Source organism: Bufo gargarizans, chromosome 5 (genome assembly GCF_014858855.1).
Source record: "Bufo gargarizans isolate SCDJY-AF-19 chromosome 5, ASM1485885v1, whole genome shotgun sequence".
NCBI lineage: Eukaryota > Metazoa > Chordata > Amphibia > Anura > Bufonidae > Bufo > Bufo gargarizans.
In genome coordinates, this window is record NC_058084.1 from 53184808 (window position 1) to 53209006 (window position 24199).

At 44.9% G+C, this 24199-nt stretch overlaps 1 protein-coding gene across 14 annotated transcripts in view; it reads right to left on the minus strand.

Moving 5' to 3' along the window:
* RIMS2 (regulating synaptic membrane exocytosis 2) overlaps window positions 1–24199 on the minus strand; it is a 578844-nt gene that overhangs the window by 474392 nt on the left and 80253 nt on the right. For all 14 annotated transcript variants that reach the window (XM_044295802.1, XM_044295812.1, XM_044295801.1 and 11 more), the window contains one exon: window positions 8510–8720. In XM_044295802.1, the coding sequence (XP_044151737.1) occupies window positions 8510–8720 (211 nt within the window). The remainder of the gene's footprint in view (window positions 1–8509; window positions 8721–24199) is intronic.

Below are 24199 nucleotides of genomic sequence, written 5' to 3' on the forward strand. Positions count from 1 at the left end.
GCTCCGTTCTCCTTGTAGGTGCAGGTCCCAGAGGTGGGACCCGCACCTATCAGACAATGGGGGCATATGCTAGCGATATGCCCCCATTGTCTAAGATGGGATAACCCCTTTAAGTTATCCGTCAACAAAGCTGAGGGCTTGATCTTTTCGAACCATTATATGTGTTAATATTATATCAAAAACTGATTTTAGCACAATTCATGAATTCTTTATTTAATATATAAAAAAAATCATTATTTTTTTATTTTTTATTATCTTTAATATTTCATGTAAATATTTTTAATAGTTCATTAAGGGGTCTCAGACTGAACTGTTTTTTACTAGCTCCAGATGATTGGAAGAATTTAGGGTAGCTTCATTCTAGGAGCAACAAGGGTGTTGCCATTACACCTAAAGGCTCTGCTCTCTCTGCAACTGCCGAGCCCTCTTTGACAAGACCAGCCAGTCAAAACATGATCACCCCTTGTCCGGTCAATGAAAGTGCTGAGGGCGCGGTACTGCAGAGAGAACAAAGTCTCTAGGTGTAATGGCGACGCCCCCGTTGCTCCTAGAGGCTAATTTGCATATATGAAAACATCATTTTTCTCAGCAATGCGGGCACATATGAACATCTATCTACCGGTATTTCATATCTATCTATCTGAGACAAAGCAGAAGATAGAGTCCGGGTGCCGGCGTACGAAGATCCTGATCCAAGATTGCAATAACATAAGCAAAAATATCCAGCACTCCAAGGATGGCTTAGGCCGCATTCACACATACGTGGATTTTCACGGACCACGGTCTGTGAAAACCTGTCCTGCTGAGTGCACGGCGTCATTGGTTGCTATGACGCTGTGCGCTTTGTGCCGCCGCCGCTATATGAGTGTATTACTGTACAGCGGCGGCAACACGTGGTCCGTGAAAATCCACGTATGTGTGATTGCTGCCTTAAAGTGAAAACCTGGTCTTTATTTACCCATGTTACAGCAGCAACGTTTTAGTCCTATCACAGGACCTTTCTCGTGAAAGGTCCTGTAATAGGACTGCAGCACTGATGTAACATGGGTAAATAAAGACCAGGTTTTCACTTTAAGGCAGCAATCACACATACGTGGATTTTCACGGACCACGTGCGCTTCGTGCTGCCGCCACTAATATCTATTTAATGTCTACAGTATCTATCTATCTTAATATCTATTTATCTACCACAATGTATATCATTGCCTCCCACCTATATACAGTTTGCCCCAATACTATTGCAGTACCACTTGTATGTTTGCCATTCAAGACTCCATGAAGTGCCGGTGACATGCGCTCATCGTAGCTTTATCAGCAGCCATATTGTCACCCAGTTTTCCTTAAAACAGATAACCTAGGGACTTTACTAGATTTACTTTACTACTTTTCTTTTAGGGTAAAATGTACTTTTCGCTATACGTTTGTCTTATTGGGGGAAACGATCGTCATCTGTAATTTTGCAAACAGGCGAAACATTCTGCAACCAGAAATGACGCATGCTCCAAATACATAGAAACAAATGTCATGCATAAATGTAAAACATGCATCAGCGTGAAATCAATCCAATGTAACAGTGTATGAACCCGTACTACTAGGGGTGCGCTAATATATGAAATATAAGATAAGAAATGATTCTAACCACTTTATCCTCCTGCAGCAATATCCAGGGAACCCAATGAGAGCGGAGAGGGAGAAAAGACAGAAAAGAGAAGAAAATACAGTTATGTTCATAGTAAAGTTACGAGTAAGACAGGGTTAAATTAGCATAATGAGGTTTTATACATAATACAAGGGTACATAACAGTTAGGGTTGCCCGTACATGGCTGAATCGCACATGACTTACCGCTATTTGCCATGTTTTTACGGCAAGTGATCGCACGTTTCATATGCTTCACTTATATTTTCTGTGAACCCGTGGCAAACAGTGGTAAACCCATACAGATGTCTGCAAACTGGAGATTAACAGTAATCTGCAAGCAGTTATTGCAGGTCTGCCGCTACGGGTACCCTTACACTGATCTGTCATAAGTGAATACCATGGATTATCTTGTGACAACGGCACCTGTGAAGAGGTGAGATTTCAGAAGTTAGCAATGAAAAGTAATCTGCAAGCAGATGTTGCAGGTCAGCCGCTACCAGTACCCTTACACTGATCAGCCGCAACATTAAAACATTGATTATCATGACGACTGCATCGGTGAAGAGGTGGAATACGTCAGGCAGTCAGTTCTTGAAGTCGATGTGTTGGAAGCAGGAAAAATGGGCGAGTGTAACCGTAGGACTAAATTATACCCAATAGGCATAATGTCTTATCTTAGGGACTAAGGCTGGGTTCACACCTGAGCGTTTTACAGCGCGTACGATCGTGCTGTAAAACGCCCGACCCCCCCAAGAAGTACAGGAGCTTCTTTGGGGTGCATTGTCGCGCGTTCCCGCACATAGACCTAGCGGGAACGCGCGACAATGGGGTTTGCTTGTTTCCTCGGCACGTATGTAAACGCCCGATAAGCACGCTTGTAAACAGCGCTTATCGGGTACGCCTATGTGTGAACCCGGCCTAAGGATTAAAGGGGTCTTCCAGGATTACTATGGTTTTATCAGATATGCTCATGTAGTTGCTTACCTCATGTACATCTTTCCCATTGTTACAGGCAATGGGTGTAGACCCACTGTACCATCTAACTGGTTACTCTAAGAGCATTATCCTGGTGGTCCCCTGGTTTTCACCCTTTAAACCATGTACAGGCATCTGCAGGGGAGCCACTAGGCCACTACCTCTTGAGAAAGTCCTGGTTTAGTGGGTTGCTGACCCATGGGCCACCAAGGGATCAGGCAAGTCCAGTAACAAGCTGAGGTCAGGACAGGCAGTGTACAACAAATCCGAGAAACAAGTCCAGGTTCAGGGCAGGCAGCAATGGGGCGATATGTAAAACAGGCTAATAAGGGATAGGAGTCAGAGTTGCCAATCAGGCTGGAGTTCGGTATAGGGGTAGTCAAAGATTAACAATTTAGAAGGTAACTAGAGACTAGGTAACCTAAAGCTCAGGCACCTTCCACCTGGAAGTTAAATGCACACAAGGTGCCAGCCATAGGCTGGAACACATCGAGGCACACACTGGCCCTTTAAGAGTCAGCAGGAGCACTCCCTAAAGGAAATGCAGAAGAGGCCTTAGCAGCAGGAGCAGGACGTTGCATTCGAGGGGAGCACATGGAATGCCAGCTCCTGGGCCCAATTTCAACAGCTGGATAATGAGAAGTAGGTCCGGGATACCAGGCAGAAGAGGGAATGGTCTGGTGAGTGATGGGGTGCCCATTCCAGACCAGAGGAGCGAGACAAGCTAGTTACATAGACACGCCCACTACCCTATCACTGCCCCGCCCATGGGGTGATGATGTTTTCACTGCCTGGCCTAGAGGGAGCGGCAGTTGCAGAATGAGCTGAGCCTCTAGGTGTAATGGTAACGCCCCCATTGCTCCTAGAGGCTCATTTGCATATAATAAAATATTGTTTTTCTCAGCAATGGGGGCACATATAAACATGGGACCAACACAGATGCCTTCAGCTGCCAAGTGCACATGTAACAGGTCAGCCAGTGTCATAGGGACAAAACTGCTGACAGATGCCCTTTAAGACGTCACCAGTCTTGTTACAAGGTATGAATATATGAATATCACACAGACGTTAATATTTAAGGGGGCGACACATTAGTTAACGAGTCTCTGAGATTTTCTCCGGATGACATTTACATAGCAGATGCCAGACAAGCTGCAGTTTACGTGCCAAGAACCCGGCTGCGTACGTCATACGGAACCGTTAATTTGTGGAACCTTGTGATTTGGGAGATATTTAATATTGCTGCTAATTGAATTAAATCCCAAACTACGTCTTATGTACAGTAAATCCCTGTTTTGCTATTATTCACACGGCTATATTTAGCTGGCTGTTATTTCGTCGCGACCCTGTGTTCATTCATGATTTCCCATTAGACAAAACGGTGCAGACTCTAAAACCTGCAGCCAGATATTGGGCGTGATCCATCAAAACAATTGCAAATTTTAATGAGTGATTACATCCTATGCACAGAAGATATGACAGAGAAATCAGTATGTTGTCTATACTTCTGCAGTCATGTCATCTACAGCCATGAGGTGCCGGCCGAACCATCTGCTGTCACTTCTGTGCAGCTTCCGATTCCCGCATGACCATACATGTGAACGCTACTGTGCTGGACTAAAATCTAATGATCACGAGAGCTTCTTTCACCTGCAGGTCTGACCTAAAAGGGGTTGTCCCAGGAAAATAGTCTACTTTTCTTCATAGCATCACCCCGATCGGAATACTTTTGTAATTGCATTTAATTAAAAATGTAGTACAGCCTTTGAGTTATTCAATAAAATGTATCTGCATAGCGCCACCTGCAGTTTGTTCTTTTCCTTATTTCTCAGTCCACCAATCACGGAGATGGACACACATGCTCAGTTCCATCCTTCAACTGCCACCAGCATTATCTTGTGTTAGAAGCTGTGACCAGATGCAGACTGGCCATAGACCCTTTAGGGGCCCAGGGGGTCACCTAAGCCCTCCTCACCACCAAAAGCCAGATAACCAATTCTGAGAGTGTCAGCACTACTTAACGCTGGGAGCATCACATACTTGCTGTATGTACCCCTCTAGCGGTCGCAGGTGCCCTCCTGACTCCTGAATTCAACTGTGTTGCCATCCTGAGGAAACTAAAGTAGGAAGATGGAACGTGGCAGCTGGCACTGGCCACCACAGAGGGGCAGCTTCTGGGAGGGCATTTTGTGCTGCTGAGGCATTATTTGGTGATGCACTGTGGTATTTGGTCCTGCTGGAGTAGTATATTGTGCTGAACTGCAGTATTCGGCCCTGCTGGGGTGGTGTTTTGTGCCACTATATGGTACTGCTGGCCTCACCTACTTGTGTTGGCACTTCCTATTTGGATTGTCCCTGCATTCTGTCAATATGGAAATGCCTACAACATAGGGCCACTTTTAGTTGTAATTTTATTCCCAGGACCACCTTAAGTTCCCAGGCTGGATGGGATTTTTACAGGGAGAGTGCTGCCTCAGGAAGGACACACCCCTTGAGAAAGGCCATGCCCCCTCAGAAAGGAAAAAAAACTGTGGCGTAACTAGAGTTCTATGGGCCCCAGGGCAAACTTTGGATCAGGCCTCCCACCAACCCCCCCACACCATGCCCAGTCGCACCCTCTGTGACCGCGATCGTTACATCTCTGGTCTCTGGTAATATCTCCTACCCCGCACACTACTGTACCTATAGCGCCCACAGTAATATCCGTATAGTGCTCTTCCACTGCTCCTAGTAATGTCCCCCACTGCCCCTAGTAATGTCCCCCACTGCCCCGGTTAATGTCGCCCACTGCCCCCAGTAATGTCGCCCACTGCCCCATGTAATGTAGCCCACTGCCCCATGTAATGTAGCCCACTGCCCCATGTAATGTAGCCCACTGCCCCATGTAATGTAGCCCACTGCCCCCAGTACTGTCCCCCCCCTGCCCCGATAATGTTCCCTACTGCCCCAGTAATGTTGCCTACTGCCCCAAGTAATGTCCCCCACTGCCCCAGTAATGTTGCCTACTGTCCCAAGTAATGTCCCCCACTGCCCTTAGTAATGTCCCCCACTGCCCTTAGTAATGTCCCCCACTGCCCCCAGTAATCTTCCCCACTGCCCCCAGTAATGTCCTCCAATGCCCCCAGCAATGTTCCCCGCTGCTCAAGGTAATGTCCCCCATTGACCCAGCAGGTAGTGCCTCCCACTGCCCCTAGTAATGTCCCCTACTGCCCCCAGTAGTGCCCCCCACTGCCCTTAGTAATGTCCCCTACTGCCCCCAGTAGTGCCCCCCACTGCCCCTTAGTAATGTCCCCTACTGCCCCCAGTAGTGTCCTTCCACTGCCCCCAGCCTTCACTCACATGTAGCAAGGCCCAGCATTGTCACTGTACTTTGTGCCGGGCCCTGTCATAGCGCTCAACTGACCTGCATCATATGCGCTCCAGCATCAGACCCCAGCACTGCCCTACTAGAATTAGTCACAAATTAAGCAAGTGGGACAGGGCCCAGCACAAAGTACAGTGACAATGCTGGGCCCTGCTACATGTGAGTGCAGCGGGCCCCCTCCCCCCACTGGTCATTAGTCCCCTGGACAATACCCTTGAGTAAGGACATACCCCTGAGCTGCAGCTCTGGGTCCTTGGCAGGTACAGGGCTGTTTCTGGCTTTGCTAGAAAGAGATTCTGGGCAAGATTTATTCCCCCATGATCATGTACAGAAAATAAAATCTAAAATGGTAGTTAATTAGTTAAAAAAAAATCTAGGTGCTACTTCCCCTTTAAATTAGTATGTGTTTTTGCATGTATTGCACAGTATGAGGCCATGTTGTTTTGTACTGTATAGCAGCATGTACAATATTTAAGATTTTATATCGCACTGTATATCATTCCTAATGGGCGCGGCTGTGTCGTTAGGCCTCATTCACACGTCAGTGTTCTCCACAGACAGCACACGTACCCATTCCTTTTAATGTGTGTATTCACATATCAGTTTTTTTCCACGGTCCACGGGTCCGCTTTTTGTTTTTTTTGCACGGATGCATGCTCTATTTTGTCTGAGTTCATAGATCCATCACGCCCATTATAGTCTATGGGTCGATGAAAACCACGGGTGCAACACGGATGCCATCAGTGTTTCACGGATCATTAGGAAGACATGCTTTGAAAATTAGTCAGTGAAACACGGATGACACACGGACCCATTACGGACATTTTTTTCAGCATTCACAATTTTTTCACGGATTTAGGGCTCATGCACACAAATGTATTTTCTTTCCGTGTCAGTTCCGTTTTGGTTTTTTTTGCAGACCGTATGCGGAACCATTCATTTTAATGGGTCCGCAAAATAAACGGAAGATACTCCGTGTGCATTTAATTTCCTAATGTCCATATTCCTGTTCTGCAAAAAAATAGAACATGTCCTATTATTGTCCACATTACGGACAAGGATAGGACTGTTCTATTAGGGACCAGCTGTTCCGTTCTGCAAAATACGGAATGGGGACGTCATCCGTATTTTTTGCGGATCCGTTTTTTGTGGACCACAAAATACACATGGTCGTGTGTATGAGGCCTTAAGCACGGTCGTGTGAATGAAGCTTTACTCTTGAAACAGATTATCTGCCTGTGTGCGGGGTGTCAGACCACTGCCAATAAAATAGTCCATCAATAGTAGGGAGTAGACAACCCCTTTAAGCACTGTATGGAAGGATAGCCTAGGAGGTGCTATACAGTGTATTACTTTGGGAGTCTATGGTACCAGTGTTACTTGCCCGCTGCATGTATTATTATTATGTCACTTCAATACTGATGATCACAGAAGGCACAGTATAACCTAAGGCTAGCCAAGGCCAATAGATCTACCGCCATACAGTGAACTCAGGGATTTTAGAATCTAACTATGGATGTGAGTGGAGATGTATCATGGAGTTAAAGTAAAGAGATATATAAAGTACAATTATTATTACACTAAATGAGTATGTTGCATGAACTCTTCCAGCGTTCCACCCGAGCACACCACAATACATACATTATATACTGTATAATCGGTAAAGTAGTATTAGTTTAGATTTGGACACAATGTTACAGTTCACATATAGAAATAATTTACATAAAATATAGAGTGACTTTATAAACAGGTTGCATAACATATCTTGTTCAGATCCTGAGGCACGGGCTGTATTATAATCTGGGGCATGATTCACTATATGGACTTCAGAGCTGAAATCTCTGAGCATGCTTTACTACCTCGATATCTGTATTCAGAATAACTAACTGTTCCACACCATAATGGGATCTCTGATAAATGTGGACAACAAGCTTCTTTAATCTTTCCACTGGTTCCACTGTGAGCGCAGCTCTGGAGTACAATAGAGCAGGGATGCCCAAACCTGCGGCCCTCCAGCTGTTGCAAAACCACAACTACCATCATGCCTGGACAGCCTACAGCTATCAGGGCATGCTGGGAGTTGTAGCTTTGTAACAACTGGAGGGCCGCAGGTTGGGCATCATCCCTGCAATAGAGGATCAGTACAAGATAATGCAGGTTGTTAAAAAGCTACTCCACTTCTTGTGTAAAATATGCATTAACAGATAGATAGATAATAGATATGAGATAGATAGATAGATAGGAGATAGATAGAGAGATAGATAGATAGATAGATAGATATGAGATAGATAGATAGATAGATAGATAGGAGATAGATAGATATGAGATAGATAGATAGATAGATAGATATGAGATAGATAGATAATAGATAGATAGATATATAGATATGAGATAGATAGATAGATATATAGATATGAGATAGATAGATAATAGATAGATAGATATGAGATAGATAGATAGATAGATAGATAGATGTGCCGTGGATTTTCTGGGATTATAGATAGCCCTACACACTTTCCAGGCGGCTTACCTTGCTTGAGCGCAATGACACTCTACCTCCGCAACGTGCGCAGAATTTAGTTTGGCAATATGAACAGTTATGGCCGCAGCCATCTGCAAATTTCGTTTTGTGGCAGATCCCGCAAGTGGGGGCATCAGCCTTCTGCTCTTGCTGCTGCTGAGCTTCTTCACCCATCTTTTTCACTTGCTCTTTGTATAGTTCAAACTGCTGGTGCAATTTCCTGCCGGGAAGAAAAAGAGAGATATGAAGAAAACTGATTAACAACTCCGCAGATAAGCAGATAATGACAGATAAAAATGCTTGGTAACTATATGACGGTGCAAGACTGCTCGAGTCAGAGAACTGACAATAAAAGCTGGAATAAAGTGCATGCCCCAATAAAACAAACCACTAACTATAAGTGATTTAATACAAAGTACACGATGTATAGTTATGTTGCTATTACCAGTCACCTTGATTGGTTTGCTGATTTTGACTTTACAGTCTATACATAACAACGGGCCAAAATGTTGGATAATGTGCCAAAAGTTGGCGCACTTTGGCACATAATGTTGCTTCAAATTTCAGACCTGTTTATGAAGCAAGTGCACCAAAAAGAATAATCCACAGAAAGGGTTTTCATAATGCAATGAGGGTGTGGCTTAGTGGAAAGGGGCGTATTTCAGTGGAAATAGGGTGTGGCTTAAGATGCGACAACAGTATACATTGGATGCCTCTTTAGACTGTCTGTCTAAGGTTATGTTGTCAAAATATTATTATATTAATTATTTATAATATAGAATAATAATTTTTATTTTTTATTTTTATAATTTTGATAATTTAATTATATTTATGATATTTATATAATTTATGATATTTATTTCATCATTTAAAAAAATATTATTTTAGTTTTATATAATATTTTATAATTTAATAATATATTTATTATTTATATACATAACTATAAGACAGGATTAGCAAATCAGTTCCAATAATTCTACATGAAAAGTTGAGTAAAACATTACATTCTCTGTATTACTATCCAGTTTTGCTGGTATTTACTGGAAACCATCAGCAAGCTTGTGCAGTTGAGCTACATAGTTTCCAGTACAAGGATGACACCCCCAGAATGCAAATCAACAGATCAAAAACAGAATTACTAGACAACGCCGGCAGATTTCAGCTCCAGGCCCTGGAGAATGGTGAATTCAGCTCTGCATCATAATACTGACTGTTCCTCAGGATTTGTACAAGGTACTTACAAAATCACTCAATTTTCTATGTCTATTAATAATCTGTAAAATAGTCTCATAGGGAAACATCTTTTATTTTTTTTATGGAAAAATGAGACAAATGTCCTATCCATGACACTGTCCAAAAAAAACTATGTGAAACTAACTATGTTTTGCACTTTAGAAAACTTTGCTACATTGTGCTACTGTCTAAGGCTACTTTCACGGTTAAGTTTTTACCGGATCCGGCAGGGTTCAGCAAAAACGCTTCTGTTACCGATAATACAACCATCTGCATCCGATATGAACGGATCCGGTTGTGTTATCTGTAACATTGCCAAGACAGATCCGTCAAGAACTCCATTGAAAGTCAATGGGGGACGGATCCGTTTTCTATTGTGTCTGAGAAAACAGATCTGTCCCCATTGACTTGCATTGTGGGTCATGCCGGATCCGTTTTGCTCCGCATCCCAGGACGGAAAGCTGCGGTTTGCTGTATGGGAATGCAACCAAACGGAACGTAATGCATTTTGGAGCATTCCGTTCTGTTCAGTTACGTTTTGTCCCCATTGACAATGGATGGGGGGCAAAACAGAAGCGTTTTTCTCCGGTATTGAGACCCTATGACGGATCTCAGTACCAGAAAATAGAAACGCTAGTGTGAACGTAGCCTAATAGGACTGAGCTGCAGTACCCGGCACAGCCCAAGGATGAGGGTGGCTCCATTTCTGGAAGAGAAAAAAAACAGGAAAAAAAAAAAGCCTAGTGGGGACACCTGGAGTGGTGGAGCTAGCATCACACAGGATTTAAAGGGATTGTCTGGGACTTAAATATTGATGACCCGTCCTGTGGATAAGTCATCAGTATCTGATTGTGGGGGTCCGACTTCCAGTACCACTTCCGATCAGCTTGTGAAATCCCATCCATCAGTCACCTGGCCTTTCATTCAAGTGAATGGGAATGAGCTGCAATACCAAGCACAACCACTATAGTATGGATGGCGCTGTGCTTGGTATACTACGAAGAGGCCGCAGCACTCATCGCAGCATGGCGGTCCTCTTCAAACAGTTGACCATTGCAGTTTGTGGGGAGTCGGACTCCCATTAATTAGATATTGATGACCTTTCCTGTGGACAGGTCGTCAATCTCAGAATCCTGTAATGCCTCCTTTTAACAGGTATACAGGTCCTTCTAAAAAAATTAGCATATTGTGATAAAGTTCATTATTTTCTGTAATGTACTGATAAACATTAGACTTTCATATATTTTAGATTCATTACACACAACTGAAGTAGTTCAAGCCTTTTATTGTTTTAATATTGATGATTTTGGCATACAGCTCATGAAAACCCCAAATTCCTATCTCAAAAAATTAGCATATCATGAAAAGGTTCTCTAAACGAGCTATTAACCTAATTATCTGAATCAACTAATTAACTCTAAACACCTGCAAAAGATTCCTGAGGCTTTTAAAAACTCCCAGCCTGGTTCATTACTCCAAACCGCAATCATGGGTAAGACTGCCGACCTGACTGCTGTCCAGAAGGCCATCATTGACACCCTCAAGCAAGAGGGTAAGACACAGAAAGAAATTTCTGACCGAATAGGCTGTTCCCAGAGTGCTGTATCAAGGCACCTCAGTGGGAAGTCTGTGGGAAGGAAAAAGTGTGGCAGAAAACGCTGCACAACGAGAAGAGGTGACCGGACCCTGAGGAAGATTGTGGAGAAGGAAGATTCCAGACCTTGGGGGACCTGCGGAAGCAGTGGACTGAGTCTGGAGTAGAAACATCCAGAGCCCCCGTGTACAGGCGTGTGCAGGAAATGGGCTACAGGTGCCGCATTCCCCAGGAACAGCGGCAGAAGCGCCTGACCTGGGCTACAGAGAAGCAGCACTGGACTGTTGCTCAGTGGTCCAAAGTACTTTTTTCGGATGAAAGCAAATTTTGCATGTCATTCGGAAATCAAGGTGCCAGAGTCTGGAGGAAGACTGGGGAGAGGGAAATGCCAAAATGCCTGAAGTCCAGTGTCAAGTACCCACAGTCAGTGATGGTCTGGGGTGCCATGTCAGCTGCTGGTGTTGGTCCACTGTGTTTTATCAAGGGCAGGGTCAGTGCAGCTAGCTATCAGGAGATTTTGGAGCACTTCATGCTTCCATCTGCTGAAAAGCTTTATGGAGATGAAGATGTCATTTTTCAGCACGACCTGGCACCTGCTCACAGTGCCAAAACCACTGGTAAATGGTTTACTGACCATGGCATTACTGTGCTCAATTGGCCTGCCAACTCTCCTGACCTGAACCCCATAGAGAATCTGTGGGATATTGGGAAGAGAAAGTTGAGAGACGCAAGACCCAACACTCTGGATGAGCTTTAGGGTCCATTCACACGTCCGCAAAATGGATCCGCATCCGTTCCGCAATTTTGCAGAACGGGTGCAGACCCATTCATTTTCAATGGGGCTGGAATGTGCTGTCCGCATCCACATTTGCGGATCCGCACTTCCGCATCCGTGCTTCCGTTTCCGCAAAAAAATAGAACATGTCCTATTCTTGTCCGCAATTGCGGACAAAAACAGGCATATTCTATTAGTGCCGGCAATGTGCGGTCCGCAAAATACGGAATGCACATTGCCGCTTTCCGTGTTTTGCGGATCCGTGGCTCCGTGTATCCGCAAAACACGTTGCGGACGTGTGAATGGAGCCTAAGGCCGCTATCGAAGCATCCTGGGCCTCCATAACACCTCAGCAGTGCCACAGGCTGATTGCCTCCATGCCACGCCGCATTGAAGCAGTCATTTCTGCAAAAGGATTCCCGACCAAGTATTGAGTGCAGAACTGAACATAATTATTTGAAGGTTGACTTTTTTTGTATTAAAAACACTTTTCTTTTATTGGTCGGATGAAATATGCTAATTTTTTGAGATAGGAAATTTGGGTTTTCATGAGCTGTATGCCAAAATCATCAATATTAAAACAATAAAAGGCTTGAACTACTTCAGTTGGTGTGTAATGAATCTAAAATATATGAAAGTCTAATGTTTATCAGTACATTACCGAAAATAATGAACTTTATCACAATATGCTAATTTTTGTAGAAGGACCTGTATAATGACTCTTTAACTATTTTATGACATGTCCCCTCCTTGCCCAATTATTTTTATTTTTTGGGGAATTTGGTAAATTAACTCAAGTTAATTGAGAAAAAGGTAAGCTATTACTCGCATTTCAATGAATTGCTTCTATATAGACATTAGACGTATACAGTGCCTTGAAAAAGTATTCATACCCCTCGAACTTTTCAATTTTTTTTTCATGTTAACACAAAGTAGCAAGTATGCAAGCAAAATTTTTAAGAAGTAAAAATCTGGAAAGTGTGGCGTGCATTTGTACTCAGCCCAGGGGTGTAACTACCATAACAGCAGACCATGTGACTGCTATGGGGCCCGGGGCAAGAGGGGGCCCAGTCTTAGTTGGGATTATCTCCTCTTCTACGGGAGGTGAAAGTTAGGACTCTACCCTCTAAAGGAATAACTTTTAGCAAATGAGGCAGTGGAAAAATGGTCATTGAAAAGGGTGTAGGCGGAAACCCTTCTGTCCTGTGTGGGGGGCCTGGTTTGATCCCTGCTATGGGGCCCTCACTTCTCTATTTACGCCACTGCTCAGCCCCTTTGCGTCAATACTTTGTAGGACCACCTGTTGCTGAAATTACAGCTGCAAGTATTTTGGGGTATGTATCTACCAGCTTTGCACATCTAGAGGTTGACATTTTTGCCCATTCTTTCTTGCAAAATAGCTCAAGCTCAGTCAGATTGGATGGAGAGCGTCTGTGAACAGGAATTTTCAAGATTCAGGTCTGGACTTTGACTAGGTCATTCTAACACACTACTATGCTTTGATCTAAACCATTCTATTGTAGCTCTGGATGGATGTTTAGGTTCATTGCCCTGCTGGAAGGTGAACCTCCGCCCCAATTTTAGGTCTTTTGCAGTCTCTCCCAGTTTTTCCTCCAGGATTGCCCCATATTTAGCTCCATCCATCTTCCCATCAACTCTGACCAGCTTCCCTGTCCCTGATGAAGAAATGCATCCCCACAGCATGATGCTGCCAGGATGATGTGCAATGTTTGTTTTCCACCACACATAGGGCCAGATTTATCATTAGCTCAAGTCAGAATAATGGAGTAAAAAAGTCGCAAATTTTTGCGCAATCGCTTAAACTGCGCAAAAATTTGCGACTTTTTCCTGCTCTGCACTATGCTCGCCAGTTTTCTGAAAGTGGACGTGTTTTCTTATGTAAATGAATCTCTAGAAAGATTTACTATTGGGACTATTTAAAAAGTCGCAAAAAAGTCGCAATTTCCCTCCAGTGAGGACCATGCTTATCTTATGAGACTTTTTAATAGAACATGCGACTTTTTCATAAAAACGTGCGACTTTTTCGTAAAGATGTGCGACTTTTGTAAAGCTGCTTACTGACGGATAAACTGCTACCGTCAAACCACATTTATTACAGTCTTAAAGGGCCGATCATAAATCTGACTTGGCTAAAACTGACTTTAGCCATATGTGAAAGTGGAGTGAGCTGTCAGACTAATGATAAATCTGGCCCATAGCGTTTTCCATTTAGGTCAAAAAGTTCAACTTTGGTCTCATCTGACCAGAGCACCTTCTTCCACATATTTGCTATGTCCCCTATATGGCTTGTGACAAACTGCAAACAGGACTTCTTATGGCTTGCTTTTAAAAATGACTTTCTTCTTGCCACTCTTCCATAAAGGCCAGATTTGTGGAGTACACAGCTAATAGTTGTCCTGTGGACAGATTCTCTCACACGAGCTGTGGATCTCTGCAGCTCCTCCAGACTGACCATGGGCCTCTTGACTGCTTCTCTAATCAGTGCTCCCCTTGCCTGGGCTGTCAGTTTAGGTGGACGGCCATGTCTTGGTAGGTTTGCAGTTTCAGATGATGGATTGAACAATGCTCCATGAGATGTTAAAGGGATTCTGTCACCTCTCATAACACAAATTCAGATTTTAAACCAGTCATGCTCCACAGATTACCTTGAATCGGCTTTGCTGTTCTATACTGTAATCCGTCCAGTAGTTTTGCTGAAAAACGACTTTTATAATTATGCTAATTAATCCTGAAGGTGCCCAGAGGGGCGTTATGTTCCACTTTGTGTGCCCTGTAACGCCCCCCTGCAGTGCCCAAAACGCCTTCCTCCTGAATCCCTTACCGCCCACAGCCTCTCATCCCTCTCCTCCCCCTCCCTGACGGCCGAGCGAAGTCTCGCGCAGACGCAGTACCCACTGAGGGCTGCGCCAGTGCGATTTGCTGGAGACTGAGGGAAGAGCGAGCATCAGACGTCACTGGGCATGCCCCGAGCCCAGTGACGACGATGAAGCTCCTGCCCTCAGTCTCCAGCAAATCGCACTGGCGCAGCCCTCAGTGGGTACTGCGTCTGCGGGAGACTTCGCTCGGCCGTCAGGGAGGGGGAGGAGAGGGATGAGACGATGTGGGCGGTTAGGGATTCAGGAGGAAGGCGTTTTGGGCACTGCAGGGGGGCGTTACAGGGCACACAAAGTGGAACATAACGCCCCTCTGGGCACCTTCAGGATTAATTAGCATAATTATAAAAGTCGTTTTTCAGCAAAACTACTGGACGGATTACAGTATAGAACAGCAAAGCCGATTCAAGGTAATCTGTGGAGCATGACTGGTTTAAAATCTGAACTTGTGTTATGAGAGGTGACAGAATCCCTTTAAGAGCTTGGGATATATATTTTTTATAACCTAACCCTGCTTTACACTTCTCCACAACTTTCTCCCTGACCTGTCTGGTGTGTTCCTTGGTTTTCATGAGGCTGTTTGATCACTAATGTTTCACACAGGTGGACTCTATTTACTAATTCAATGAATTCTGAAGGCAATTGCTCAGAGTGGATTTTATTTAGGGGTATCAGAGTACAGAGGGCTGAATATAAATGCATGCCAAACTTTGCCGATTTTTATTTATTAAAAATTTTGAAAACGATGTATCATTTTCTTTCCACTTCACACATACTTGCTACTTTGTGTTGGTCTATCACATAAAAACTCAATAAAATACATTTAAGTTTCTGGGTGTAACGTGAAAGGGGTGTGAATACTTTTTCAAGGCACTATGTATAGCCGAGTCATAGGATCGGTGACTGTATTACCCGCTATACGCAAGCTCCTTTTTGGAATAAATAAGCCCTTTTCTTTATCTACAGCCGCCGCCATATACATGCCTCCCCCCCCACAATGCAGTTACCCACATGCAGAGCGGCACACCTCGCCTTCCTCCATGACTGTGCACTTTCTCTGTCTTTCCCTGACTGATTCACAGTCAAAAGCCTACTCACTAAATAATCTATCACTTTACTCCCCAGGGAAAAGGTCACAATTAATATGAGGCGTCCTACGTGGTGTTTGATATATAATTGACACTTACGGCGCTATTACATCCACTTCCTTCTAGTGAATTACATACAACCTTAAAGGAGATTAGATTAGGTTTATACAGATGGTCATTTAAAGGGACCGGGTCATTTAAAGGGACCCTCTTAAAGGTTAGAACGGCAGCTGAAGTTTCTCTGAGCACAGAAATGATCGGCCGAGGGGCTAAAGACGCCCAAGAACAAAAGATCCCACCAATTACTGCTGTATAGGTCTAGAAATATACGAGGATGGATATTTTCTGTAGGATCCTATTGTTTGTATTGTAAAACGAACAAGAAAACAATATATTCTGCCATTTGCGAGACACATACACACAAACGTGGACCAACAATACAGCTGTGTGCATGAGACCTTATCACCAGTGCAAGTTTCTCCTGTTCTAATAGTTTGCTACAATGTATCAGCGTTAAATGTCTGGAGTCCAAGCTGTCTATATGGTCTGCACTGGATACAATTGCAGCAAATGCTCAGAAATGTAAGGCCTCATTGCTGCACGTCAATAGCACATGGCTGCCCAAACAGGTCTGCAAGTGCCGTGCCACGTGACTGTGTGGCAAAACCCCATGCCATATCCTATCAGACACCATACTGCTGTGCTAATCAGGCCACCATGTAGCCTTCAGCCACGTGGTTCTTCCTTAGGCCAGAACTGGTTTTCAGCCTCTTAATGTAACAGCAAGCTGACATTTTGAAATGGTAGGAAATAGAAACCAAAAGTATGTTAAATACATTTAATTAATCAATTTATTTAGAAAATAATATCATATCTTTAATTTGCAGAGAGGGCCTGGATCAGCACCCAACAAGGTCAGACAGATGCTGGATCCCAGCGGAGAGGTGGGGGGGGGGACGGGGGGGGGACTGCTGCTCTCTGCTTGTTCCGTTCCGAGTACGCATCTCAAGAAATATTCTGCTCGGACATAATGTGCTGGTATATACAGAACTATTCTTATATCCCAGTCCAATATAGATAAAAAAAAAACAAAACACAAGGTGAAAAGCAAAATGCACTTTTGTTTGGTAACGTTACTAAAAAAATAATGGTGCAAAAAACACAAAAAATACATTACATTTTTCTGCATTTAACCAATAATAAAAGTTAAAGGGTTTACCACGAGGGTTTTTGATATCACAGCACAAAAGCCATTGAAATCCATAGAAAAAGTCAATTAATTATTTTTTTTCCATTATTCCCATAATTGATGTAAAAACTAAAATCAGTGATCATCACACTGAAAGAACGAACTGAGCATGTGCGGCCATCTCAGTGATAAGAAAAACAAACACACAGCAGGTGGCGCTATACAGATAGATTTTATTGAATAACTCAGTAGCTATACAACATTTTTAAATTACATGCAATTGCAAAAGTATTCAGACCCAGGTGCTGGTTTTAAAACTGTAGAATATTTTTTCGTGGGACAAACCCTTTAAGGATTAAGAATCAAGATGAGGATTGCTACATCAGTAACTGATCACCTATCCCTAAGGCTACTTTCAGACATGAGTCAAAGAAATCTGAGTTCTCCGGATCCAGCATAGCCAGACAGTGCCAGCATTGACTATAATGGGATGTATCAGTGATCGGCCGCCCCCTGGCATATCAGGCGGGATTCAGCAGGACAAAAATATATGCCTGAGAGCTGCTGCATCCCCCCACATCCCATTATAGTTTATAGGGGTACGGTGGGCACGCGATACCATTCAGCTATGTCAGATCCAGAGGACTCCGGCAGGTTGTTCTCCTATGGAACAGCCTGCCAGATTTCTTCAAGGCACGTGTCAAACTAGCCTTAGGATAGGCCATCAATTTAGATCGTGGTGGTTCAACTCTCAGCACCCCTAGCTCCATACATTTAGGAGCTCCTGAGTCTGGAGTTACAAATCGCTGCAGCCTATCCCAATCAGATGAATGGGGTTGAGCTGTAATACCAGGGCACAGAGGCAGCTGCCGGGTATAAAATTAAGGGAACGTGGTCCTTGCTGGAGCGTCGCTGCCCCTTCATAGATCTTATCTGTTTACCAAGAGTCAGAGCTACACCAATCTGATATTCTAAAGACAGGTTGTTAATTTCAAAACTCCTCTTTAATAACAAAAAAAACAAAAAAAGAAGTGCTTACTTATGTGTATGGCATAAATAACATCTAAAAAACTAAAAGGTCATCTAGCAAAAAAACTAACAAAAAAAAACGGGGAATAATACAGTTGCTAAAGTAAAATTAAAAGGGTTTTGCAGTATTTTTGAAGTGGGTCATCAGTATCTGATCGGTAGAGGTCCAACAACTGGGGTCCCCGCCAATCGGTTGTTTGAGGCGGCACCGATGCATGCATTTGCCCCACGTCCTTCTCTCAGCACAGCGCCACGCATTGTATAGTGGTTGTACTTGGTATTGCAGCCCGATTCACTTCAATGGGACTGAGCTGCGTCTAGGCCAGGGAAGGGGCAAACTCGGCCCTCCAGCTGTTTTAAAACTACAAATCCCATCATGCCCTGCTGTAGGCAGACTGGGAATGATGGGATTTGTAGTTTTACAACAGCTGGAGGGCCGAGTTTGCCCATCCTTGGTCTATGCCATGTGGCTGATGAAGGTGACAAAGCTTGCGAGAAGGCTGTGGCGCTACTGCATGCCCCGCTGCCTTTCCCAAACAGCTGATCGGCGAGGGTCCCGGGTGTCGGACCTCCACCAATCAGATACTGATGACCTATCCAGAAAACCCTTTTAAAATTTTTTTTTATTACGGCTGATATGGCTACGAAAATTCTTCTGGTCATCTCAACAGGTAAAGCAACCAAGTTTACTTCAGTAAAACGATTACGTTACATACTTTGCTGCCTCTTTGGTAGAAACGACAGGAAAATATATTTATGTAAGATAAAAAACACCCCAAAAAAATCAGCTACCATTATCGATTTACACTTGCGGACTCCATCGTAAACCTGGAGCCACCCTGCTTACAGGTACAGACAACCGTCCCTCTCTGTACATCTTACAGCCGATTCCCCGGAGCACGTTCCGGGCAGATGACGCCGCCTGCTCTCACCTCTGCCGGCGTTAGCACTTATTCTTAACAAGCGATGTGGCAAACCGTGGCTGTAGTCTAATCAGGCCTCGTGTGTGACAACAGACGCTTATCCTTCTAGGCCCCCCTTTTTTTTATCTTATTAAAAAGGAAAGCCACAAGGTTACGAAACAGCAGCATCACAACGGTAAAAGGATACAACGGCCTAAATAATGTACTGTCTTCATAAATGTTGTACACCCTGCAGACTGAACTTATCCTAATCTCAAAATAGTGATGTCACGAGGTCTCCAGTTACGAAGCAAGAAGGACACACGCTCACGCGACCGCTACCAGCGGCACAAAAAAAAAAAAAAAGAGAAAAAAACACACAAAAATAAAAATGACCCCTGCAGTCTGCTGCCTACGGTCCTTCAGATGGGAGTCATCTGACGGGTGCAGAACATTGTGTCAAGGCAGCATGTTGTACTTTGATGGCTCATGCAATTAAAGTAATTTGAGTGACTTGTCAGAAACGCTATCCCTGTAGCGAGGATCTTCCTCGGTGTAATCATATTTCGATGTACTTAACAGCCAGCTTGGGAAGTCGCTATTTTTAGGAGCCTGTAATAAAACAGGCAGCGTGCTATACATTGTAAAAGGGCAGGGAAGGATAAAGGGCAAAGTGTTTTACCGGAGGTGGACGCAATCATAATTAAAAGATAGTAAGTCGTAGTAATAAGTAGGATTGCACCGCAACTCGTAAGTTGCTACGACCACGACCAGCATTGAATTATTTTGTACTTGTAGTAACAGCAAAGTTGCACCCACCGCAAGCCCATTCAGTTCAATGGCTGCAGTGCTACACAGTGAACTTGTGGTCATGAGACGGGTGTCGGGGGTAAGACCCCAGCCTAAGGCCTCATGCACACGACTATATCCGTTTCGCAGTCCATGTGCTTTTGGCCCTGTTTACATTTCCGTGAAAAATCCATCCGAGTGTCATCTGTGAAGGATCTGTGTTTGGTCCGTGTGTCCGTTTTTTTTGCCCTCTGTGTGTCACCCTGTATTCCAAGGACACCGCTCTGCTGAAAATTTCCAGACAATCTCCTATCGATTGTCCATGACAGAAGAAGGATCCCTAGACTTCAATGGAAGTGTGTGTCCGCATTCTGGTCCAATGTAGTGTATGTCTCAGATTTTTCCACTGACCCGCGGTTGTGTCAAACACATTTAAATCAATCGGTACGTGTGATGTCCGTGGAAAATACGGATAGCACACGTCCATCAAAAATGGAAATGTGAACGAGGCCTAAGGGGCCAAAATTTAATGGAAATTTGGAAACAGGGCCAGAGTGACCCACCGGAGGATCCTCCACCACGCCTGTGCTCTGACGCCCAAGGATCCTGCAGGAGACACTCGCATCTCTCTTATGGTATCATTTGCAGATAACACGCACAAGCCCGATATAGATGGTGCTCAGGATCAGCGACTGGTGGGATTAAAGGGGTATTCCAGGATTTTACTACTGATGGCCTGTCCTCAGCTGTTCTGCAGTCAGCACCAGAGCTACACAGCATCATCCATGTGTAGTGGAGAAAACTGCTTTGAAGATAATGGACGAAGCTTTGTAGTTCCGGTGCCGACAATACTGGGGAACAGGGCGCAGGCTGTCAGATCCCTGCCAATCAGATATGGATGGCCTTTCCTGAGGATAGGCCATCAATAGTAAAATCCTGGACAAGCACTTTAGGGATCCCGAGTCATGGAACATTGCTTGGAACAGTGAAAGCTGCAAAGTCTTTGACACACCAGTACGGCGGTCTTCTATGGTGTTGGCCACTTGCCGCATCATGTCTGTCCATAAGCTCCTTAAAGTAGATGAGATTTGCATGCCACCCACAAGACACTAGTGCAAAATTACTGCCGTAGCTTTAAAGAAGCAGAACAACCTGCCCATATGCTTCCTTAAACTATGTAGACATCATAGAGGGGTTGTCCCTAACTCTGTACCCCCTTCTATCAGCCAAAGTGAAGGGCCACTGTAAAGCGTAGGACCCTGTATTAAAACCATGTATTACATGGCTAACTGTAGACTTCGATCGGTGCAGTGCATGGCCAGCCCCAGCCCAGTGGGTCACTGGTCTACTCCACCCTCAGTTTGAGAAGATCAGTTCTTCCAGAATGCCATGAGCCTTCCAAGCCCAGTTGTCTAGGCATCTTTCTAGGTATGCCAGCCCTGGTTGGTTCCATGTAATATGTCATGTCCTCTGCAGCAAAGGGGTTCCTTCCAGCAATTTATATGCAAATGAGTATAAATCTCCTGCCTAGATTGAAAACACGACATTCTAATTGCCTACAGCCACCACTAGAGGGAGCTTATGTGCTTACTGCATACTGTTAAAACAGTGATCTCCCCCTAGTGGTGGCTGCAGGTGTTTAGAATTTAATAATACTAACTCTATGCCCAGGCAAGGATGACAATACACTGTATGTGTTAAGGCAATTTGCCTGGATTTGTGGGAGGGGCTGAGGTCCGCCTCCAGCCTATTTAGGGCACTCCCCTTACCTGGCTCCTGCTCCATCTGAGGTCTGAGCTTTGTGAGAGAGAGTCGCTTGGGGAATCGCTGGAGTTTTGCTTGCGAGTTGCTGAGTTTCTGGAAGTTCGTCGCCGTCGGTGTTCTGGATTTGGAGCATTCCTGTTTCCGTTCTTCCTGCTCCGCCCGGTTTCACTGTGGGTCACGTTTGCCCGTGGAGCTGTGGGTCGTCCACACGGTACAGCACGGGGCCTCTCCGCTTGTTCCTCTGTGCCACTCATTTTCGTTTCGCCATTATTGGACTCAGGTCAGGTTTTCTCACTCTCGAATCATGCCAATTTTCATGTCGGTCATGCCTGTCAGCATTGCGCAAGAATGCGACCATACGGGAGCTCCGCTCCATTCACAAATCAGCAGCAAGCCACCACAGGTGTATTGTGTTTCAGGGTCATATTCACCATCCATACCATTACTCTTTCGGTTCACCACACCTGCCAAACTTCATTCACACGTGCCTTGTCTTTGCTAAGCGAGCCAACCACACAGTACAGCACGGGGCCTCACCATTTTGTCCCCCTGTACCATCTCATCTTGCATTTCACCATTGTTTGGTCATGTTCCACCTCACCACCGCCCGGCACACGCGCCGCGACCACAGAGCCCCCGCTCTGCCTCCGGTTCCTGCTTACCTCCGTCCTTCCTGTCACGCTGCCGATGGCGGCCGGCCGCGTCCTCCTGGCTGGTCTGCGCAAGCGCGGCCCGGCAGTACTGCGCATGCGCGGCTGGTTCAGTCCGGCGCATGCGCGGTGTCTGGCCTGGCATCCGCAGCCGCAGCTAGTACAGGGGGACCGCCGGCATCCAGGGTTGTCCGTCTCTACCAGCAGCCGGCAGAGGCGGGCGGTTAGCTTCCTACCCCACACTCACTAGGCAGCACGATCGCTAGGCTCCTCTGTATCTTTGTCCTTGTTTTGTATACAACATTTCCATATTCCTTCCTTATCGCATGGTTCCCTCTGCGTTACACACCGTTCACATGGTGCGATTTTCAGAGAGCTTGGATGTGTTGTCAGATTCTGCAAGGAGGGCCAACATACCTCTCATTTGCCTTCGTATCGCATGTCAGCATGGTGGTGGCAATCTCCAAATGGGTTAGGCCCAAATTTCAGATAGGAGCTGATATGCATTTATCACATGTTTTTCAATTGACACCCGCATGTTACCTACATGGGTTGCCCCATACCTTGCTGACTTGCACCACAGTCCATTCACACAGTACTGATGTCCGGCTCCTCGGGGTGTCAAACTCCATCCAGCACAGTACACAGGTCCTATCCCGGCGTCAGTCATGATTTACCATGCATAAATTCTGTGTATAACCATGCGCATTAGAGCCACGATTCATCCCCAGCACACTTGGGTCACTCATATTACAGCCGGAAAGGATCTCCGGGTCAGGTGTTCTGCTTCATGCCCCCTCCCACACAGGCGGCGCAGTCCAGGGGGGGCATCCAGCCTGTTGCCCTCACATCCCCTCCATATCAAAACACCCCACCACCACCAGGTCACAGCACCACAAACACAACACAAACCCGAAACATCACCCGCGTGCCCCATGGTCAAAAGTAAATAAAGAAAGAAAGGGAAATCCCGCCATATAGTCCATGGCCACGGGAAAAAAAAATAAAAATTAATTAATTAAAACAAAAAGGAGAAACCCGCCATATAGTCCGTGGCCACATGTTCAAAAAAATAATATAAAAAAACGCCACATCACCCACGTGCCCCATGGTCCAAAGTAAATAGATAAATAAATCAAAGAAAGGGTAATCCCGCCATATAGTCCATGGCCACACGTTCCAAAAAAAACGTTCCAAAAAAACCCCCCAAAAAATCGCCATAGTCCATGGCCGCACGTCCCAAAAAAAAAAAAACGCCATAGTCCTCATGGTCACACATTCCAAAAAAATAAATAAAAAAATGGCATGGCGCCTACGTAGACCAGGCGGTCACACGTTCATGGCGATCATTTCAGCCCACATGCAAAGCCTCATTTCTCACGTCTCGATCCAACCAGTCACACGCGCAAGCAGGTACTTGTTTCATTTCATACTCACGTTTCATGATCCCATCAAGGTCATGTGTCCGTTCGCACCACAGTCCACACTCGTCTTACCACTTTCTTTCAAACCCCTTTTAGGCGGTCTAGCATAGACATATTTTTCTCCACACATGTGTTCTGTGAATTTTCTTACCACCAGGTACGCACACCTGCTCTTACGATTGCATTTCTTTTCATTTCTAGGCTTTATAAGAGTGAGGCACCACTCACATCCAGTGCTGCATTCACCCACTTGTTCTTACATCATGCGTTTTACCCTGCTTCCACTAAAGCTGCATTTCTTTTCATTTCTAGGCCTATGAGAGTGTGTTCCTACCATGTTCACAAGTTGGTTATTCGTTGGTCATGAC